This window comes from Hypanus sabinus, chromosome 12 (assembly GCF_030144855.1).
Source record: "Hypanus sabinus isolate sHypSab1 chromosome 12, sHypSab1.hap1, whole genome shotgun sequence".
Taxonomy (NCBI): domain Eukaryota; kingdom Metazoa; phylum Chordata; class Chondrichthyes; order Myliobatiformes; family Dasyatidae; genus Hypanus; species Hypanus sabinus.
Window position 1 is genome coordinate 109,490,403 of NC_082717.1, and position 22,990 is coordinate 109,513,392.

Below are 22,990 nucleotides of genomic sequence, written 5' to 3' on the forward strand. Positions count from 1 at the left end.
ATATTGTAAAATGCCACCAGTGCCAGGCAACTGTAATGTATTCAAATCACCTCGTACAGCAGCTGCATATACCACTGGACTCTTCGTTTAGCCCCGAGGCAACCTCTTCTGGGTATATTGTCCATTAAACATAAAGGTGAGCAGGTATTGACTGTCCTCATGCGAAGAAGGCTGAGCAGAGGTCAGTCACCATGTACCATTGCGATTCAGATGGTATAGAGCCCAAATAACATTTGTGTCTGGTACAACAGGGAAAAAAGGGTTATACTATCTGGTTGACAGCCTGCAAATCTTGCACAAACCTCTATTCACTTGCCCTGCTCGGGTTTGGGATTGGCAATGTGGGGGTAATGCAAGGGCTTTGTATTATGTGTAGCACTCCTTGCTGTAAAAAAATGTCTCAATAACAGGTTTAATACTGTTAACAGCCTCAGAAGATAAACGGTATAGGCGAATGGAGGAGAATCTCACATTTTTCTGAAGTGTGACTTGGTGGGGCGCCGCGGAGACAACTAGACCCACATGATTCTTATGTAATGCCCATAAACACAGGTCCACTTCTTTCAGTCGAAGTGGAGGGTCATTCTGAGGAAAAAGGAGGGGGCTGTCTCATCTAAAGGTACAAGAGATCCTGAAAGGATGAATCTTCAGATGATTTGTCGCTATCATTCCTGTATCGGGACCAAAATAGGTTATAACGATTGGAAAAATACTCTGAATTTGCTTTTTCTTTCGCTTCCCCTCTCATTCCACTCCTGTGACTTCTTCCTTCATAACGCCCTCTTTCCTGCTGCACATGCTGTCCTTTCGCTCTCCTGTACTTTTGAACAGTCCATTACATTCCATATTAATAAGGAAAGTTGTCACTTCTTCCTATGTCTTATTCTGCCGCTCCACATGAGCCAATTTGAATGAGTTCACTTCGGATCACAATTTTAAAAAGTTTGCATGGCTAAAGGTCCATTTTGTTCCAATTGTATTCCTGCACTATTTTCTCACAATTCTTTAAACCAAGAAATGAAATCTTAACAGGCTCACCCATTTTCTGTTGGTATCTCATGACCTCCCCAAAATCACTGTTGTCTGGCCCCTGCTAGGATGTCCTCTTTGACCTGTTCTAACCACTTCTGATTACTGGGGTTATCTTCACCCAGGACCCAATAAAGTCAATTCAATTTAATTACAGTCTGTTCCCGGGGTACAGCGAATCGTTGTTTTGAGGGCGGACTAGGCACTGCCATATGCGACCCGCAGAAGTCGCTACATATCTCTGGTAAAGGGGTAAAATTTTTCACAAGTTTGTGCTAACCAATTGTGGAACATGATAGGTTTTCTAATAGAGTTAGGGACATCACTGATGGAACTCCTAATTTCTGCAGGGCTTGAGGATGGGTATATCTCCAAGAGTACCATCAGACAGCATACTTTCCCTATGGCTTTCGCTAGCTCCTGTGACAGACTGTACTCTCTTGGCTTGTAACCATATTTGCATCCCTACACCCTGAGGAAACTTTATTGGTGGTGTCAGTTCCCATTCCGTGGGAGCAGAAAAACCCCTGTGCTCGAGGCACCAGATGGGAAAATCTGTTCATATGGGGGAAGTTGGTTCCCAGAATAGGACTGACAATTGTACTTGTTGCAGCTGCTGGGCTCCATTTTGCAGTGCCCATGGAAAACTACTATTTTCTTAATAGGGTTTTCTGGTAGCTCGTCATCTAGAATTTTAAGATGAAGTCCTGAAGGGGGAGAAAAGAGGGAGAGGAGGATCTACTTTGATTATTTGTATTTTTGCCTCCTCCATCTTGGGTTGGGCCACACTTAGACCCCCTCCAGTTCGCCTATCAGCCCCAATTAGGAGTTGAGGATGCCATCGTCTACCTGCTGAACTGTGTCTACGCCCACCTGGACAAGCCGGCGAGCACTGTGAGGGTCATGTTTTTTGACTTCTCCAGTGCGTTTAACACCATCCACCCTGCTCTGCTGGGTGAGAAGCTGACAGTGATGCAGGTGGATGCTTCCCTGGTGTCATGGATTATTGATTACCTGACTGGCAGACCATGGTACATGCACTTGCAACACTGTGTGCCAGACAGAGTGGTCAGCAGCACTGGGGCTCCACAGGGGACTGTCCTGTCTCCCTTTCTCTTCACCATCTACACCTCGGACTTCAACTACAACACAGAGTCTGCCATCTTTAGAAGTTTTCTGATGACCCTGCCATAGTTGGATGCATCAGCAAGGGAGATGAGGCTGAGTTACAGGGCTATGGTGGGAAACTTTGTCACGTGGTGTGAGCAGAATCATCTGCAGCTTAATGTGAAAAAGACTAAGTAACTGGTGGTGGATCTGAGGAGGGCTAAGGCACCGGTGACCCAAGGGGTCAGTGTGGACATGGTGGAGGATTATAAATACCTGGGGATACGAATGGACAATAAACTGGACTGGTCAAAGAACACTGAGGCTGTCTACAAGAAGGGTCAGAGCTGTCTGTTTCCTGAGGAGACTGAGGTCCTTTAACATCTGCCGGACAATGCTGAGGATGTACTATGAGGCTGTGGTGGCCAGTGCTATCATGTTTGCTGTTGTGTGCTGGGGCAGCAGGCTGAGGGTAGCAGACACCAACAGAATCAACAAACTCATTTGTAAGGCCAGTGATGTTGTGGGGGTGGGACTGGACTCTGACGGTGGTGTCTGAAAAGAGGATGCTGTCCAAGTTGCATGCCATCTTGGACAATGACTCCCATCCACTCCATAATGGATGGTTAGGCACAAAAGTACATTCAGCCAGAGACTCATTCCACCGAGATGTAACACTGAGTGTCATAGGAAGTCATTCCTGCCTGTGGCCATCAAACTTTACAACTCCTCCCTCGGAGTGTCAGACACCCTGAGCCAATAGGCTGGTCCTGGACTTATTTCCACTTGGCATGATCAATTTATTTATTTATTTATTTATGGTTTTATATTGCTATATTTCTTCACTATTCTTGGTTGATGCAGCTGTAACGAAACCAAATTTCCCTCGGGATCAATAAAGTATGTTTGTCTGTTTAGGTTTTGGTGGCTGGTGCTTTTTGGCCACTTCCTCCCATTTATTAAAACACCACATCATGTATTCTAAATCCCAATTTGGTCCCCTATCACCTCCTTTGGTTTCACCTTTCCGGCAACGAATTTTCTTTAAATCAAAAGAGCCTGCATTGGTGCAGTCTCCCTAGCTCCATCCATATAAACCACTAGAAAAAGTAATCACAGACCTGCTGTTTCCATGTTCCAGTCATCCCTTGACTGCTGGGGAGCCCAGAGGCATTGGGGGCTTACCCAGAAGTTGCTTAATCATCTTGTACTACTTTACCCTTTTCACAGTATGTTTATTCATCAGAGCCTTTGTTGGTGGATGGTCAGACCTTGAGATTGTATCTCTGCTCTTTGGTTATAGCGCCAGTGGCCTCTGAGCATTTGCTTTCATTACTACTCATTTCTTACCTGTTAGTTTTAGGTCAATCTGTAATCAAATTTAGTTTTCAATCACAATGCAATTCCTTTGCCCTTTTCTGGCCAGAATTTATCTCAGTCTTTGAAGTCCCTGTTGTCCTTTAATTTGACTATTCGGTGGATTTTGGACCATGTCTACCATCTACCATCTTGCCCCTCTCCAGGAGCTCATGGATGGTCACCAGCCAGTCGAGCTCCTCTTCTGCACTGGTCTTGTCTCCCCCAGAGACTCTGGCTCATGGTCAAACGTTTCCAGTGATCTCCTTATCAATTCGTTTCTCAAACTCTCAGTAGCTCACAGTATAACAGTTCTTTAGACCCCATATAAAAGGGACACATTGTTAGGGAAATTAATTTGCTAAGGAAGTTCCTTTAAAGTTGATCACAAATAAATTGGACACTGAATTCAAAACGATAGAGAATATCTTTATTCATGAATAAGAGAAGAATGACTCACTAATGATGTGATTGTCATGTCTTCCAAAGAACACATCAGTCTTTTTTTATACATGCATGCATAAAGTCAATTATATCAATCGGGTGTGTCTTATCAATTCCCACAACAAAATGCCAGAGACGGTTTCTTGTCTGTCCGCATCAGAGATGGGTTGTTAAACATCTTTGAAACTATGATAAATTATTGTAAGAATGCTGAGAACCAAGGCCAAATGTGAACATTTATTTATGATAAATGTTACGGTATTTATGATAAATAGAATGTTCATAAAATCCTTGCATCCAGTCATTAATTTGTCTTGTGTGTTAGTACAGGTGAAGAAAAAACCAGGATACGTCAGAAACCTGATGGCCCACAAGGTCTTCCCTACAGTTTATGATGTTCACTGTTTTCATTTTATTTGCACACTAAGGCTAACACTAGTTATATGGAAGGCACAGGGTGTTAACTGCTCAGATGTTTTGACTCTTTTTCAGAATTTTCTTCCTCGAGAAATTTGCATTAATTGAGTGTGTTTTTGAGCATTGATGTTTCAAAGCATATTGCAACCAGTGAAGTGGAACCAAAATTGTAGATATGAGATTTATAGGACCTATGTTGCATGCATCTGTAAGTTGCAATATGATCTATTTTAGTTGACAGATTAGTAAACAGTGGCAGAAGTTGATAAATTCATGATTGGTCAGGGCATGAAAGAGTATGGGAAAAAGACAGGAGATTACGGCTGAGAAGGGAAATGGATCAGCTGTGATGAAACGGCAGAGCAGACTCAAAAGGCCAATTGGCCTAATTCTGCTTCTTTATCTTACGGTGTTATGCTCTAAACCCATAGAAATGGGACCAGTGCCCTGTTCTTCTTTGAATTAGTTCCCTGGAATCCATTTTTGTTTAAGAACAGATTCAAACTTGTTTCTCTCATAAAGGAAAGGTAACAGATGGTGGAGCATGTCATCTATAGTGTACTGAATTATCATTCCTGAATTTTGTGTCTAGTGTACCTTGAATGCAGCTTGAAACCATGAAACTGTGATTGCATGTTTTTCCCTGCAATTGCATACAGAATCAGAGAATAACTGGGGGCAAGGGTGGGCTGGAGTTGGTTTCCAACATAAGCAGTGTAGTAGAGGAGGAATTGGTCATGCTGCATTCTGGACTTTGCCTTTAAGTCAAGCCTAATAGTTGGACATCTGGCTCACAGGAGGTCTGTTTAAAATAAGCAGAGCAAAGTTTAACGGAGATGTCAGAGGTAGGTGATTTATACAGATTGGTATGTGCCTGGAACTGTTGGTGGTAGTAGGTGGTGATCTGATAGGGATAAAAATGAACTCTTAGATTGGCATAAGTATGTAAGAGAAAACAGATGGTTATGGATTGTGTCGGAGGGAGAGAAGGTTTAGATTGTGAATGTGGGTCGGCAAAATGTTGCCGGCTGTACTGTGCTGTGCGCTGCATGTTCTATGTGGGTCCTATTTTGATATTAATGTAAATCAAATATAAGATTTTAGAACTATTTTGTTTCTATTTTAGTTTAATTAAGATGTAAAAATGATTTTTGAGAATTTAGAATTATCCAGTGAATATAGATTAAAGACTGAAGGATAAATCGTACTTTGATGCAAAATAAAGCAGAAACCAAGAACTGAAATTTTGTTATTTTTTCTACTGAGTGAGCAGCAAACAAAGTAATCTTGTTTGAAAATCATTGAATTGGTTTGAGGTACTGATTTCATGGAATGGCTGTCTTTGGGGAGCAGTAGGAACACATTCAATCTACCACATCTGAAACTCTGAACAGTTTCTCTCTTTCCCCGCTGCTTCCCAAAAACCCTGCAGATTATATTCTTTGACATACCCATACAGTTCTCTTCAATAAGCATTGATTTGAATGAATTTGCACCACCCTTCCAAACACGAAGTTGCAGGTAATTATCAAACCAACTTTCTCCTTCCATTCTCTTGTATGCTTAAAGTAAATTTTATTCAAAATCTTCATCTTATGGCATTGATCTTTGACCATCCACTAATGGAACAACTTTTCTCTATCCGTGATTTTCTTGTACAAATTTGATTCAAGGTGCCCTTGATTTCTTTTGCTTAAAGGAGAATACCACATTTTCTGCTGTGTAACCTTGCAGCTGAAATTCCTTATCCCAGTCTGTTCTGCGACTTAAAAAAAATCATGTTATGCCAAAGTTGGAACTGGATTCTTTTTGTACTTCTGATGGAGGACCTGTAAAAATAATGGAACAAAGTACACAGTCCTTAGTTTATTCGTGTTCAATCTGGTTTTTATTGAAGTGTCTTTTGGCCTTTTGATATACTTGTTTGATATTTTTCATATTTTAAAAACATACTTGCCACTCTTGGTACACAGGATTGCAATGTCCCAACTGCCCATAATGTACTTCGGGCAGCTGTTTTCCAGGAATACATTACTTCCATAAATCAATAAATTTGTGAGCACTTTCATCAGCCTCAGCATTTCTCAAATGTTACTGCTGTAATGAAATGTAAAATTTTGTAAGGTCATAAGTGTAGTTATGAGAAATTATTAAATGATCAGTGTTGCAGAAGTATTGAAACAAATGTTATGAAGTTTTAAATTATTTGATTATGATAAATCTTCCAGAAATCATTTTCATTTGAAACTGCTGAAGTGATACAATTGATAATTTCTATTTTTCAATTTCTTGTTCTCTTAAAGCAACATGAAGGTGCTAGAAACCTTTTGATAACATATTTTAAGAAATTCAGAACTATAAATATTGTTAGTTCCTAGAAGTCTGTAATATTGAATGGGAATTACTTCATTTGAAATTATCCTGTAGTAGCTTATCTAATTGATTTGTTTCTTGATGGTCGTCAAACATAGTTTATTTTCTGCCAGCTGTAATCAGCATGGATTTTATCAATAGGACTTGTAACAGGATCTGTTTCATGGTTTTAGTTGTGATTTTTGTTTCTGTGTTAACTGACATCAAAATAGATACTAATTGTGAATAAAATCTGCAGATGCTGGAAATCTGAAGCAAAATGCTGCAAACAATCAGAAGTTGGATGATAGCTGTGAAAAGTGGAAAAGTTAACATTTTCGGTTGAAAGTTTGACTTGAAAAGGTTAACTGTGCTCATCTTCCCACAGATTTCACTTGCTCTGGGGCAGGGGTTCCCAACCTTTTTTATGCCTTAGACTCTTACCATTAATCACACAGTCTGTGGACCCCAGGTTGGGAACCCCTGCTCTCGGGGTACAAGTACAAAGTTCCCTGAAAGTGGTGAGTCAGGTACACGAGATGAACCAGATGTTTTGCTTCTTTAACAAGGCATTGAGTACAACAGTTGGGATGTCTTGGTACAGCTGTACAAGACATCTTTCCTCTCCCACCTTATTAAGTGCTGTCTAGTTTTAAATCAGAATCAGGTTTATTATCACCGGGTATTGCATGTAATTTGTTAAACTAGCAGGAGCAGTTCAATGCAATATATAATATAGAAGAAGAAAAAAATAATAAGTAAATCAGTATACATATGTTGAATAGATTAAAAATCATGCAACAAAACAAATAATATGTATTTAAAAAGTGAGCTAGTGTTCAATGTCCATTTAAGGATTGGAGGGCAGAGGGGAAGAATCTGTTCCTGAATCGCTGAGTATGTGCCTTCAGGCTTCTGTATTCTCTACCTGATGGTAACAGTGAGAAAAGGGCATGCCCTGGGTGCTGGGTGGCCATAATAATGGATGCTGTCTTTCTGAGACACCATTCCTTGAAGATGTCCTGGTTACTTTGTAGGCTAGTACCCAAGATGGAGTTGACTAGATTTACAACCCTCTGCAGCTTCTTTCGGTCCTGTGCAGTAGTCCCCCCACCCCACCCCGCATAGCAGACAGTGATGCAGCCTGTCTAAATGCTCTCCATGGTACATCTATAAATGTTTTTGAGTCTATTTGTTGACATACCAAATCTCTTCAAACTCCTAATGAAGTATAATCACTGTCTTGCCTTCTTTATAGCTGCATCAATATGTTGGGACCAGGCTAGGTCCTCGGAGATCTTGACACCCAGGAACTTGAAACTGCTCACTCTCTCCACTTCTGATTCCTCTATGAGGATCAGTATGTGTTCCTTCGACTTCTGAATTCCACAATCAGCTCTTGAGTCTTACTGACATTGAGTGCAAGGTTGTTGCTGCGACACCACTCCACTAGTTGGCATATCTCGCTCCTGTACACCCTCTCGTCTCCATCTGAGATTCTGCCAACAATGGTTGTATCATCAGCAAATTTATAGATGGTATTTGAGCTATGCCTAGCCACAAAGTCATGGGTATAGAGTAGAGCAGTGGGCTAAGCACATACCCCTGAGGTGCACCAATGTTGACTGTCAGTGAGGAGGAGATATTATTACCTATCCACACAAATGTGGTCTTCCGATAGGAAGTCAAGGATCTAATTGCAGAGAGAGGTACAGAGGCCCAGGTTCTGTAACTTCTCAATTAGGATTGTGGGAATGATGGTATTAAATGCTGAGCTATAGTCGATAAACAGCATCCTGACATAGTGTTTGTATTGTCCAGATGGTCTAAGGCCATGTGACGAGCCACTGAGATTGAATCTGTGTTGACCTATTGTGGTGATAGATTCCACTACCCTGGGGAAAAAACCTATGACTATTTATCTTCACTCAATTTTATAAACCTCCATAGGGTTACCCCTCAGTTTTCTTTGTCCCAGGGAAAGCAGCCCCACTTATCCAGTCTCTCGTTAGAACTCATCCTCCAGTCCTGGCAATGTCCTTGCAAATCATTTCTACACCTTCTCTACCTTAATTGCATTCTTCCTGCAGAGCAGCACAAATATTCCCAGTGCAAGATGGTGGGTATCTGGAATGAGCTGCCAGAGTAAGAGGTTGAGGTGGATAAAATTACAGCATTGGGATAGCTGTGTGATTAGAAACACTTTAGAGGATTACAGGCAAATGGGACTTGTTCAGGATGGCACCTTGGTAACTAGAGATGATGTGAGTTCAAGTGCCTGTTTTCATGCTATAGGACTCCAACCTGTTAAGAGTTACCAGCCATCGGATTCTGGATTTGTTTTAAGTAATCATCAAGACTTAATGGATGAGGATGTATTTGAGATAGGTCTGCTGTCCATGATATGATTACGTATTCTACTTAGAATTTGCCATTGCAGCCTGTAAGACAACAGAATTTAAATCTTAACACTCAGTGCTGGAAGAACTCCGTGGATCAGGCAGTGTCCATGGAAATGAACAAACAGACAATGTTTTGGGCCAAGACCCTTCTTCAGAACTTGAGTTTCTCTAACATATTGTGTCTCTGTTGTTTTGGATTTCCAGCTTTTGTAGAATTTCTTATGTTTCTAATTTAAATGTACTGCGTTCTCACTGTGGATTGTCACACCAGATATGTTGCTACGTAACAGCGGAAAATTTCTTTGAGCTGAAGGTTTAGGAACAGGATCCTGTTGACTCATCCCTAATGAATACTTTACTCTAGGGGATGCAAGAACATTTATAATAGATACTCCAACAAAATGTTATCTGGCTGACTTTCGTGCTGTCTAATTTTAGGTTCCAATTGGAAAGTTCTTGGTTCTCAAAAGTAATGAAGTAGGCCTCAAATCTTCCTGTTCTCCCTTGTTCAACCTTTGCTTTAAATGTATTCAATAACTTGGTCTCCATACCCACCTGTGCAAGAGAATTCCACCGTCTCACCACTGACGAAAGAAATTTCTCCCTGCCTCTGGTCTAAAGAGGAGTCCAATTCTGAGGCTCTTCCTCAATCATCAGCCTTTAGTAGATATATATAATCTTGCTTATTTTTCCTTGTCCATTCAACCTGGTGTTCAGTTGTTTGGGTATTCCTTATTTGATATTTATTCCTTATTTCTTATTTATATTATCTCATTGCTTTCTATTATGCTGAATATTCTAAAGAAGATAAAAACTTATCTGCCGTATTTTTTTTGAAAGAGCACGAAAAAATAAGTGCTGCTTTTTAATTGGAATAAAACTGCCTGAAACCTAGCCAGTAGTTTAAATTAACGGAGATGGTGACAGCAAAGATAAAAGCAAACTCCCTCCAGTGTTTGATCTGAGGGGAAAACAGATAGCTATCCAGATTGAGATCGAGGGGACTGAGAATGGAGAATAAATGAGCCACCTTATGTTAGGGTTTTGTTCACTTCCAGGTTTCATGTTTCAAGCAATAATTCAGTATTTGAAAGTAGATATAATGGAACTACGTATTCAAGTAAAGTCAAGTCGCATTTTATTGTCATTTCAACCATAAAATGCCCGTACAGTAGACAGTAAAATCAAAACAACGTTCCTCCAGGACCCTGGTGCTACATGAAACAACACAAAACTACACTAGACTATGTAAAAACAGCACAAAAACTACACCAGACTATATACCTACACAGGACTACATAAAATGCTCAAAACAGTGCAGGGCAGCACAATAATTATTTAATTAATAAACAAGACAACGGGCACAGTAGAGGACAGATTTCAATATAATAAATGATGTAGATGTCAGTCTAGACTCTTGGTATTGAGGAGTCTGATGGCTTGGGGGAAGAAACTGTTTCACAGTCTGGTCATGAGAGCCTGAATGCTTTGGTACCTTTTGCAAGATGGCAGGAAGGAGAAGAGTTTGTGTGAGGGGTGCATGGGTCCTTCACAATGCTGTTAGCTTTGCGGGTGCAGTGTGTGGTGTAAGTGTCTGTAATGGTGGGAAGAGAGACCCCAATGATCTTCTCAGCTGACCTCACTATCCGCTGCAGAGTCTTGCGATCTAAGATAGTGCAATTCCCGAACCAGGCAGTGATGCAGCTGCTCAGGATGCTGTCGATACATCCTCTGTAGAATGTGGTAAGGATGGGGGAGGTGGGAGTCTTCACAGAAAGTAGAGATGCTGCTGGGCTTTCTTGGCTATAGAGCTGGTGTTGAGGGACCAGGTGAGATCCTCTGCCAGGTGAACACCAAGAAATTTGGTGCTGTTAATGATCTCAACAGAGGAGCCGTCAGTGTTCAGTGGAGATATCCTTGGGATTTTGGTACCACTAAGAGATTTAGGCTTTTAACTCCCCCACCTACACACTAAGCAGCAGTACAATAAATATTCCAGTAAACCCATTCAGTTTAAAGAAATGAGAATTTTGCAAGAATGATGCATCTCTGATCCTGCCACAAACCTACCCAAGTTCCTGGCCTCTGGAGTTCAAGACTCCTATTCCAATTTTGGTTGGACCCCAGCTGCGCTTCATGTTCTGCTTGCCTCTGGTTGAACACTCTGCTTGCACTCTGGAGCCCTGGTTCACATTCTGGATTAACAATGAACTAAATGTCTTGCAATCAAGAATTCTGAATAGTTGGTTTATCTAAATTTTTACAGTGGTTACGTTGTTTAAAAATAAATGTGACCAAAGGAGCAAGTCAGGTGAATGTGATTAAGGCTGACTAGAGGATAAATACTTGTATATTCTGACTAGAAAATGACCTTTTTCCTCATTCTGACTTTACTTTGTAATGGAATAATGATTGTTTCTTACCTTGAGCTTCATTACTTTTGAAGATGAGATTAATGTGTTGAATTTTGTGTGTAACCTTTGTATTATCAACTCCTTTGTCCAAGTATATATCAAAATTTCTGAAATTTCTAGATTGGCTTTTGTAGATTGATTTCCATATTTATCAGTTTGATATGATGTGGTAGATTGCTTTAAATTTGTACATGCATTTCCTGTTGTGTTCCTGTTACAAAATATTTCCCAATCTTGTTTATCCCGTGCACCCCAAGTTGGGAACCCCATGCTCTGACAATGCAAGAGGAAACATCTTGGGCAACTGGTGTCCAATTGATTTGGTTTGTACTTATTGAGAACAATTAGATTTTGTGACCTTGATGCATAATAGCTATATTAACTCTACAGTAATACACTGCAAATCTAAAAAAATTATACCTTGCACTTGGCTGTGCTTATTTTAGAAGATTGGAGTGCTTTGAGTAAATATGCAATGTTGGAGCCAGAAATCTCTCATGGGATCTGTCTGACTATGGCATTTATGTTCAGCGCTGTTCCCTTGGATCTGAATGTTGAAAAGTTGATTGCTACTGGAAAAATTGTTTTGATCATGTTTTGGTAAAAAAACTGTGAACCATAATTTGTCAGAAGATTTCTTTAGATAAAGAATCTTTTTTTTCCTCTCTCGCTTATGTTGACCTTCCATCTTGCTGTTTGTTTGTTTTGTTTCTGTTCCATTTCTAACCCTGTATACAAACCTTCCCTTCTTAACCATTTAGGAATGACTAATCTGGCACTTCAGCACTGACTAGTGAAAAATGAAGTCCAGGGGTCCCCCTGGATTTAACTTTAAAGATCTGAGTGTCTTTGGGAAATCCAATAATTTAGAAGTTAATTGAACATATTTTATCGGACGAGTTCAATGCCATAACTCAAAAGATTTTATTAAAATCAATGAGCAATTGCAAAATGTTTCATGGTCACTTGTGCTTATTTTACAGCACTTCATAGTTCTTGGCCTCTCATTGAATCTGAAGTGGTATTAGATATAATCATGCTTCCACTAAAACAAGACTAATATGAATTCCCTCTGTGGATCTCTGTAACATCACAAAGTAACTGGAATAATGATAAAAGGAAGGCTAATAACTTACTCCAATATCTGGTTGTGTCTTTCTCTTTGTTAACTGGATTGAATTTCAAGTTGTTCTCAGTGTGCACATAGGCTGTCATTGATCTTCATTTATTCTTGAAAGGGGCCGGGCTGCTGCTTTGAATTCGTTTGGTCAATGGTTCAGGATTTTAGCCCATTGATTATGAAGGGAGCCCAAATATGCCCAAGGTAGGCTATGGGAATTGTAGCCAACTTATCATAAGATCATAAGATATAGGAGCAGAATTAGGCCATTCAGCCCATTGATCTAATGCCATTTGAGTGTCGCTGATTTATTATCCCAAACAGAGCACTACAGCACAGAAATTGGTAGTTTGGCCTATCTAGTCCATTTAAAGCTTATTCTGCCCAGTACTTTCGACCGGTACCTGGACCATGGCCCGCCATACCTCTTCATCCATGTACTTGTCCTGATTTCTCTTAAATGTTGCAAATGAATTTGCATCCGCCACTTCCACTGGCCACTCTCACTGGGCTCTAAATGCTGCTCACCCTTAACCTCTGAGCTCCAGCTCTAGTTTCATCCAGAAAAAGCGTGCTTGCATTTACCCTATCTATACTCCTATTGTCCTCGTGATGCCATTACTAATCAAAAAATGTCCACTTTAAGTGTACCCTGTGACTTGTCCTCCGCCATCTCTGGCAATGTGTTCCACAGATTCACCACCTTCAGGCTAAAAAAGAAGTCCTCTTATCATTATCAGCCCTTATCTGTGTATGGTTTGAGGTGAGCTGTAACAGAAATTTGAATGGGTTGCTGCCATGCATCCTGCAGATACTACCAGCTGCATTCCCTAAGCCTGTGGATGGAGTGTTTGTCATGCATTCTCCTCCATGGTTTTAGATCTTTGTCCATCCAGACAAATAAGGGCATTCTTCTGTCATGCTCTTTAGGTAGGAGAGGGGTTTTAAAGAGTGGATGGTGAGTCATGGTTGAATTTCTGGCCAAGGTCTAAGGGGAATCCTATTTCTGCCTAGTTAACTGTCTGGGTATCTTTACTATTTCAGGTAATTTACAGAGCTTTGTATTCACTTATTGGTACAAAATCAAGCTTTCAGTATTTGAAAATACATTGTTTTGCATTTCTCATTTACTTTCCAGGTAATGTGTATACCTGGACAGAATACCAGTGTGAGCTATCTAGTGATGCTTATGTATTTAGTTTGGCTAGTATCTGCACAGAAACATATTTCCTGCTGAGAAATGCATTAATTCCAAAATTTAATAAAATTGTTTTTTTAAATCTGAATCAACTTTATTCACCGTATACATTTAAACACATTTTGGAAATTGCTATGGTATTTGCACGACACGAAGGGAAAAATAGTTAGAATTACAGATTTGTTTACAGTGAAGTTTAATTTGAGTTACAGGTGCACAGTCTGCTTCCAAGTAAATGGTTAGTAAATGTCACAGTTCATTTTACTTCAGTTTAGATATGTATTAATGTTCTGGAATAAACTGAACTGATGGGACTAAAATAAATTGTACAGTGTCCATAAAAAAAGAAAAATCCCCCCCCCCCCAGAAATTTTCATGTTTTACTGTTTTACAACATTGAATCTCGGATTTAATTTGGATTTTTTGACACTGATCAACAGAACAAGACTTCTTGTGTCAAAGTGAAAACAGATCTCTGCAAAGTGATCTAAATTAATTACAAATATAAAACACAGAATAATTGATTGTTGAAGTATTTGCCCCCTTCGGGTCAGCATTTAGTCATAGACTGTGTGGATAGGCTCAACCAGCTTTGTACATCTGGACGTTGTAATTTTCCCTCATTCTTCATAAAACTGTTCAAGCTCTGTGAGATTGCATGGGGATCGCAAGGAAACAGCCCTTCTCAAGTCTAGCCACACATTCTGAATTAGTTTGAGGTCTGGACTCTGACTTGGCCACTCCAGGGCATTAACTTTCTGTTTTTAAGCCATTCCTGTGTAGCTTTGGCTTTGTGCTTGGGGTCATTGTCTTGCTCCCAAATTGCAGTTCTCTTGCAGACTGCATCAGGTTTTCTTCCAGGACCTGCTGCAGTGAAGCATCCCCACAGCATGATGCAGCCACCACCGTGCTTCACAGTAGGGATGGTGTGTTTTTGATTATGTTCAGTGTTTGCCTTACACTGAACATAGCTTTTTGGCCATCAGACTAAATGCTCAATTTTGGTTTCATAAAACCTTCTTCCAGCAAACTACCCACGATTTCATGAGAGTTTATTTTTCAGCAGTGGCTTTCTTTGCCACTCTCCCATAAAGCTGTGACTGGTGAAGCACCTGGGGCAGCAGTTGTTGTATGCACTGTCTCTCCCATCTCAGCCACTGAAGCTTGTAACTCCTCTAGAGTTGTCATAGGTCTCTTGGTGGGCTCCCTCACTAGTCCCCTTGCATGGTCACTCAGTTTTTGAGGACAGTCTACTCCAGGGAGATTTAAAGCTGTCTATATTCTTTCCATTTGTTGATTAACTTAACTGTACTCCAAGGGATTTTCAGTGACTTGAAATTTTCTTGTATCCATTTCCTAACTTGTGCTTATCATAACCTTTTCTCAGAGTTTCTTGGAGTGCTCTGTTGTCGTTGTGGTGTAATTTTTGCCAGGATACCGTGTATTTTTATTATGTTCAACTGAAACACCTTGACTGCACACATTTAACTAATGATATGACTTAAAACCTATTGGCTTTTAAAACCAGTGATGTTCTGGTGTGTCATATGGAAAAAGGGGTGAATACTTAAGCAATCAATTAATTTGTGTTTTATATTTAGATCACTCTGTAGAGATCTGTGTTTTCACTTTGACACATTAGTCTCTTTTTTTATTGATCAGAGTCAAAAAAATGCCAAATTAAATCTACTGTAAAACAAACATCAAAGCTTCCGGGAGGGGGGGTATTTTTTTTATTGGCACCGTATATGTGAATGACTTGAATTTATTCACACTGAAGGAAAAAGCAGGGCTACTTGTAAATCAGTTAACTTAAAATTTGGTGAAAAATTTTGTTGGACATTGTAGTCATCAGAGCTGTGTAAATGGTTTCATGTAGACAATGGTTTGGGTAGGAAGTTATTTTATACAGATTTGTTGAATTTATTTTGTGGTGAAAATATCCTCTTAGTGCTAATGAACACAATATTTTCAATACAGTAAATGTCTTCAATTTCTGTTGAAGTTGTACAGGGGCTTCATGGGTTCAGATGTTCTGCCCTGCAACTTTACATAAATCGTACTATGCATTTTTGAGGAATTATTCAGGATTATAATTGTTTTATGATATTAATTACTGAGTGGATATTATGCACTATACTATTATTAGTTTGGAGTTTAACTTGGGCATATATAGGTGAATTTTGTGAAGTTAAACCAGGACATGGGGATACAGTGAGTAATGGTCCTGGGAGAGTGTGGTGGAACAGAGAGACCAAGGTGTACACCATTCCATGTAAGTAGCAACACAGGTAGATAGGCAGTGAAGGATGTGTCTGGTATGTTGCCTTCATTGAGCAGGACATAGAGCACAAGAAATGGGACATCCTGTCACAGCTTCAAAAGAGACCAGACCAGACCTAGAATATTGTCTGTAGTTCTGGTCATTGCACTATAGGAAGGATGTGATTAAGTTAAAGTGCAGAAAGGATTCACAAGGATTTTACTGGGACTGGAGGGCTTGATTTATATCAGGGAGAGGTTGGGTAGGCCAAGATATTTTCATGCTTGAGCGAATGAAACTGAGAGGTAATCATGGACGTTTATAATATTGAAGGGCCTAGATAAGTTGGATGGTCATGGTCTTTTTCTTAGGGTAGGAGAGTTTATAACTAGTGGGAATTGTTTAATAAGAGGGGGAAAATTGTTTGAAGGGCAATTGTATGGCTGTTACAATGTGGAGCAATCTACCACAGGAAGCAAATGCAGAAGCGATTACAGTGTTTAAAGGACATTACGACAGGTAAATAAATAGTAAGTTTTAGATATATGGGCAAAATGCAGGTAAATAGGGCGCACTCAAGAATGGCACCTTGCTCAGTACCATAGAACATTACAGCACAGAAACAGGCCTTTTGGCCCATCTTGGCTGTGCCTAACCATTTTTCTGCCTCGTCCCACTGCCCTGCACCTGGACCTTATCCCTCCATACACCTCTCATCCATGTACCTGTCTAAGTTTTTCTTAAATGTTAAAAGTGAGCCCACATTTCCCACTTCATCTGGCAGCTCATTCCACACTCCCGCCACTCTGTGTGAAGAAGCCACCCCCCCCCATGATCCCTTTAAACTTTTCCCCTTTCCCCCTTAACCCATGTCCCTTTTTTTTCGCTCCCCTAACCTCAGTGGAAAAAGCCTGCTTGTATATCAATTTATGTCAATTGAAGTGATGTTGGTTGGGTTTCAGTGTGCATCTGGACCTTGATTGTGGTTTGCCTGCAATCATTCTGCAACTTATTGATCTGACTGAGTAAAGAATGATTGATATTCTTCATGGAATTGCCAACACCTTTAGTCAGGAGAGGGGGAGCAAAGTAGTTTGTATAATGTTTTAATCTGTCTTAGATTGAATAATGACTGCAACATTGTATAAATATTTTCATCTTTATCTAACCTCTGAATATTACTTTGCAGTTGCACCAGATACAATTAATAACCATGTGAAAACCTGTAGAGAGGAACAGAAGAACCTGCACTTTTTTGCCCCAGAATATGGAGGTAAGGAACAGATTACAAAATGATTTAATCCACAAATCAGATTGGTTATTGATTTTAAATAGGGCAACTTCACTATTGCTTACAAACAGGATAGAGTTTTAAAAAGGATCTAGTGCTTGAGAAAGGATAGTTTGTTTCATTTTTGCATGCCATCTTCCAGTTTTTCTTGATTCTTGATTTTTTTTTGTAGAAAGTAGCATCCAAATAAGTAGGTCTTTATTTTGGCTGCATGTTGGATATACTCAATTTTAGATCTTGTCAGCTGCTTTTATTGCTGTTTTTCACTAGTACCAGAGTCAAGAGTATAGTATTCTTCCTATCCCCATTCTTATACACAGCTCATTAGTTAAAAATTGGGAGGGGGGCATTCAAAGAGAAAATACAAATTGATTTCATCCTTTACATTTTTTTTAAAAAGCTTTTCTTTCCTTATCAAACTTATCACAGTAAAAGTTCATCTCATAAATACAACTTTCTTATTACACACCTATTTTGCTGAAATCTGTTGTAGATTTTGATATGCCCTTTTTAAAGGGACACTTTCAAATTGATCATGTTTTACAAAGGAGGAAATACTGTATTTGTTGAATAGTGTTTGGGTTTACTCTGGCAAAGCCAGAGAATCCAGACTTCCCGCTAGCCAGTTTTGCTGAACGAAGTTTTATCTATTTGCTGAAGTAGACCAGTGAATGATTCCAGCACAGTTTTACTTCAAACTTTATGGGCAAGGAGCATTATTTTGGCTGCTTTTTCAACTGAAAAGCCTTATATTGGATGAAATAAAAATTCAGACACACCATAGGGCTAAGGACATAGGGTAACAGAGGAAATTAAACAGATTGACATTAGGAAGGAAACGGTGATGAGTAGACTGATGGGACTGAAGGCTGACATATCCCCAGGTCCAGATGGTCTGCATCCTAGGGTACTGAAGGAGGTGGCCCTGGAAATTGCGGATGTATTGGTAATCATTTTCCAATGTTCCTTAGATTCAGGATCAGTTCCTGAGGATTGGAGAATGGCTAATGTTATCCCACTTTTTAAGAAAGGAGGGAGGGAGAAAACAGAGAACTATCGACCTGTCAGCCTGACATCGGTGGTGGGGAAGATGCTAGAGTCCATTATTAAAGATGAAATAGTGGCATATCTAGATAGCAGTGATAGGATTGGGCCGAGCCAGCATGGATTTACCAAAGGTAAATCATGCTTGACTAATCTGTTGGAGTTTTTCAAGGATGTAACCAGAAAGTTAGACGGGGAAGATCCAGTGGATGTAGTGTACCTCGATTTTCAGAAGACATTTGATAAGGTCCCAGATAGGAGATTGGTGGGTAAAATCAAAGCTCAGGGCATCGGGGGGAAGACATTGACATGGATAGAAAACTGGTTGGCAGATAGAAAGCAAAGGGTAGCGGTGAATGGGTGTTTCTCGGAATGGCAAGTGGTGACTAGTGGGCTGCCACAGGGCTCGGTATTGGGACCACAGCTGTTTACAATTTACGTCAATGATTTGGATGAAGGCATTGGAAATAACATCAGCAAATTTGCTGATAATACTAAGCTGGGTGACAGTGTGACGTGATGAGGATGTTAGGAGAATTCAGGGTGACTTGGATAGGCTGGGTGAGTGGGCAGATACTTGGCAGATGATGTTTAATGTGAATAAGTGTGAGGTTATCCACTTTGGGAGTAAGAACAGGAAGGCAGATTATTATCTGAACGGTGTAGAGTTAGGTAAGGGAGAAATGCAAAGAGATCTAGGAGTCCTTGTTCATCAGTCACTGAAGGTGAATGAGCAAGTGCAGCAGGCAGTGAAGAAGGCTAATGGAATGTTGGCCTTTATTACAAAGGGAATTGAGTACAAGAGCAAGGAAATCCTCTTGCATTTGTACAGAGCCCTGGTGAGACCACACCTGGAGTGTTGTATACAGTTTTGGTTGCCAGGGTTACATCCTGGCTGTAGAGGAGGTGCAGCGTAGATTCACGAGGTTAATTCCTGGGATGTCTGGACTGTCTTATGCAGAGAGGTTAGAGAGACTGGGCTTGTACACGCTGGAATTAAGGAGATTGAGAGGGGATCTGATTGAAACATATACGATTATTAAGGGATTGGACAAGATAGAGGCAGGAAATATGTTCCAGATGCTGGGAGAGTCCAGTACCAGAAGGCATGGTTTGAGAATAAGGGGTAGGTCATTTAGGACAGAGTTAAGGAAAAACTTCTTCTCCCAGAGAGTTGTGGGGGTATAGAATGCACTGCCTTGGAAGGCAGTGGAAGCCAATTCTCTGGATGCTTTCAAGAAGGAGCTAGATAGGTATCTTATGGATAGGGGAAATCAAGGGATATGGGGTCAAGGCAGGAACCGGGTATTGATAATAGATGATCAGCCATGATCTCAAAATGGCGGTGCAGGCTCGAAGGGCCAAATGGTCTACTTCTGCACCTATTGTCTATAAAGGACATGTTCAATATTGTCTTTCGGTGTATTACTAAACAATGTGGATAGCTACATTAGAACATCCTGCAATTACAATTTTAACTTGTGTAGTCTAGCTATACAATGTCCCTGATCATCTCCATTTTATTTTCCCCACATTCTCCTGAATCCCTGCCCCTCCAGTATTCTATTCTAATTATTACTGTGTTCTTTGCCTTTTGCGTCTTTTAGTGCTACGTTGGATCTGGAGTAACAATTATTTTATCCTCCTTTACACCTGTGTACAGGGAATAACTAAGCAATCTTGAATACTAATCTTTGAAGTGTATGGAATTTGTATTCTAATGCTGGTTATGTCTTTTATAGCTGTAACAAATGTGACTACGGCTGTTGATATTTATTCATTTGGAATGTGTGCATTAGAGGTATGTTGTTATTATGTTTGAAAATTACATTTGAGGGAAGGGAGAAATTAAACGGAAATTTGTGATGCTTTAACTTTGTATTTTTGCCAAACAAAAACCCCTGAAGATTGTTTCCTGTTCCCTTGATCCTTCCAAATGGAACCTTGTTAAAAATGGTTCCTACCTTATATAGGAAATTTATATCTGTGCTGATGCAATATATTTTAATATAAAATGCAGCAATTTATTTTATCTTTAGCTGCCATCATTCATTTATAATTTTCACTTATAACTGTCCAATAACTATCTCAGCCTGAATAACATGTAGATTTCAGTCCATTATAAACTAAACAGCTTTTTCAAGTCACAGAGCAATTTCCTTTTGGCAGCTTGATGACGTCCAGTCACTCAAATCATTGTCATAGAAGCTTGCTCCCCAGCCCAATTTCTCCAAGCTGACCCTGCTGTCCATCTGTGCTAGTCTAATTTTCATGCATTTGGCTGATATCTCTCTAAAAGTTCCTGTTTATTAACCTGCCCAAATGTCTTTTAAATGTTGCAATTATGTCTGTTTACAGCTTCCTTTGGCAGCATGTTCCACATATCAGAATTAGGTTTCATATCACTGGCATATGTTACTTTGTGGTAGCAGTACATGGCAGTACATTATAATAAATTATAATTATGATAAGTATAAAAATTAAACGAGAATTTGTGTTCATGGGTTCAATGGCCAATCAAAGTCTATTGTTTTCAGGTGCCTATATCACCACCTTGATGGTAGCATTGAGAAGAGGGCATGGCTTGTGTGAGGGGAACCTTAATGATTGGAGCAACCTTTTGAGGATGTCCTGGATGCTGGGGAGGCTAGTGCCCATGGTGGAGCTGGCAGAGATTACAATTTTCTGCAGCATTTCTTGATCTTGTCTAGTGACCCCCTTCATACCAAACAGTGATGCAACCAGTTAGAAGCCAGTTAGTTACCCATCACAACTCTCTTGGTGGGGGGGGGGGGTTTATGCTTCAGGTACTTTTAAAGTTTCTTTCCTCATCTCACAAACTTGTGTCCTCTAGCTTTAGACTCCCCTACCCTGGACTGTACCATCGTGGCTGATTGTTATCCCCCTCTCAACACCATTCTGCTGCCTTCTCCCAGTAATCTTTGATGCCCTGATTAATCAATAATGCATCAATTTCGCTTTAAATATACAGTGGCATGCAAAAGTTTGGGCACCCCTGGTCAAAATCTTTGTTACTGTGAATAGTTAAGTGAGTAGACGATGAACTGATCTCCAAAAGTCATAAAGTTAAAGATGAAACATTCTTTTCAACATTTTAAGCAAGGTTAGTGTATTATTTTTGTTCTGTACATTTTAGAGTGTGGAGAAAAAGGAAAGGAGCATCATGCAAAAGTTTGGGTACCCCAAGAGATTTGAGCTCTCATAACTTTTACCAAGGGCTCAGCCCTTAATTAGCTTGTTAGGGCTATGGCTTGTTCACAGTCATCATTAAGAAAGGCTAGGTGATGCAAATTTCAATGCTTTATAGATACCCTGACTCCTCAAACTTTGTCCCCAACAATAAGCAGCCATGGGCTCCTCTAAGCAGCTGCCTAGCACTCTGAAAATTAAAATAAATGATGCCCACAAAGCAGGAGAAGGCTATAAGAAGATAGCGAAGTGTTTTCAGGTAGCCATTTCCTCAGTTTGTAATGTAATTAAGAAATGACAGTTAACAGGAATGGTGGAGGTCAAGTTGAAGTCTGGAAAACCAAGAAAACTTTCCGAGAGAACTGCTTGTAGGATTGCTAGGAAGGCAAATCAAACCCCCGTTTGACTGCAAAAGATCTTCAGGAAGATTTAGCAGACTCTGGAGTGGTGGTGCACTGTTCTACTGTGCAATGACACTTGCACAAATATGACCTTAATGGAAGAGTCATCAGAAGAAAACCTTTCCTGCATCATCACCACAGAATTCAGCGTCAGAAGTTTGTAAGGAAACATCTAAACAAGCCTGATGCATTTTGGAAACAAGTCTTGTGGACTGATGAAGTTCAAATAGAACTTTATGGCCGCAATGAGCAAAGGTATGTTTGGAGAAAAAAAGGTGCAGAATTTCATGAAAAGAACACCTCTGTTAAGTACGGGGGTGGATCAATCATGCTTTGACTTTTTTGCAGCCATTGGTATGGGGAACATTTCACTGGTAGAGGGAAGAATGAATAAATACCAGCAAATTCTGGAAGCACACATTTCACCATGTGTGAAAAAAAAAGCTGAAGATGAAAAGAGGATTGCTTCTACAACAGGATAATGATCCTAAACACACCTCAAAATCCACAATGGACTACCTCAAGAGGAACAAGCTGAAGGTTTTGCCATGTGGCCCTCACAGTCCCATCATCGAAAATCTGTGGATAGACCTCAAAAGAGCAGTGCATGAAAGATGGCCCAAGAATCTCACAGAACTGGAAGCCTTTTGTAAGGAAGAATGGGCGAAAATACCCCAAACAAGAATTGAAAGACTCTTAGCTGGCTACAAAAAGCGCTTACAAGCTGTGATACTTGCCAAAGGTGTTGCTAAGTACTGACCATGCAGGGTGCCCAAACTTTTGCTTCAGGCCCTTTTCCTTTTTTGTTATTTTGAAACTGTAAAAGATGGAAATAAGTAATCTTGCTTAAAATATTAAAGAAATGTATCATCTTTAACTTTATGCCTTTTGGAACTCAGGTCATCTTTTACTCGCTCAGCTATTCACAGTAACAGAAATTTT

General features: G+C 40.0%; 1 protein-coding gene across 1 annotated transcript in view; it reads left to right on the forward strand.

The window, feature by feature from the left end:
• The window catches only part of nrbp1 (nuclear receptor binding protein 1), an 86,107-nt gene that overhangs the window by 49,290 nt on the left and 13,827 nt on the right, over positions 1-22,990 (forward strand). The window contains exons 7-8 of the mRNA XM_059986721.1: positions 17,292-17,375; positions 20,180-20,238. Of these exons, the coding sequence (XP_059842704.1) occupies positions 17,292-17,375; positions 20,180-20,238 (143 nt within the window). The remainder of the gene's footprint in view (positions 1-17,291; positions 17,376-20,179; positions 20,239-22,990) is intronic.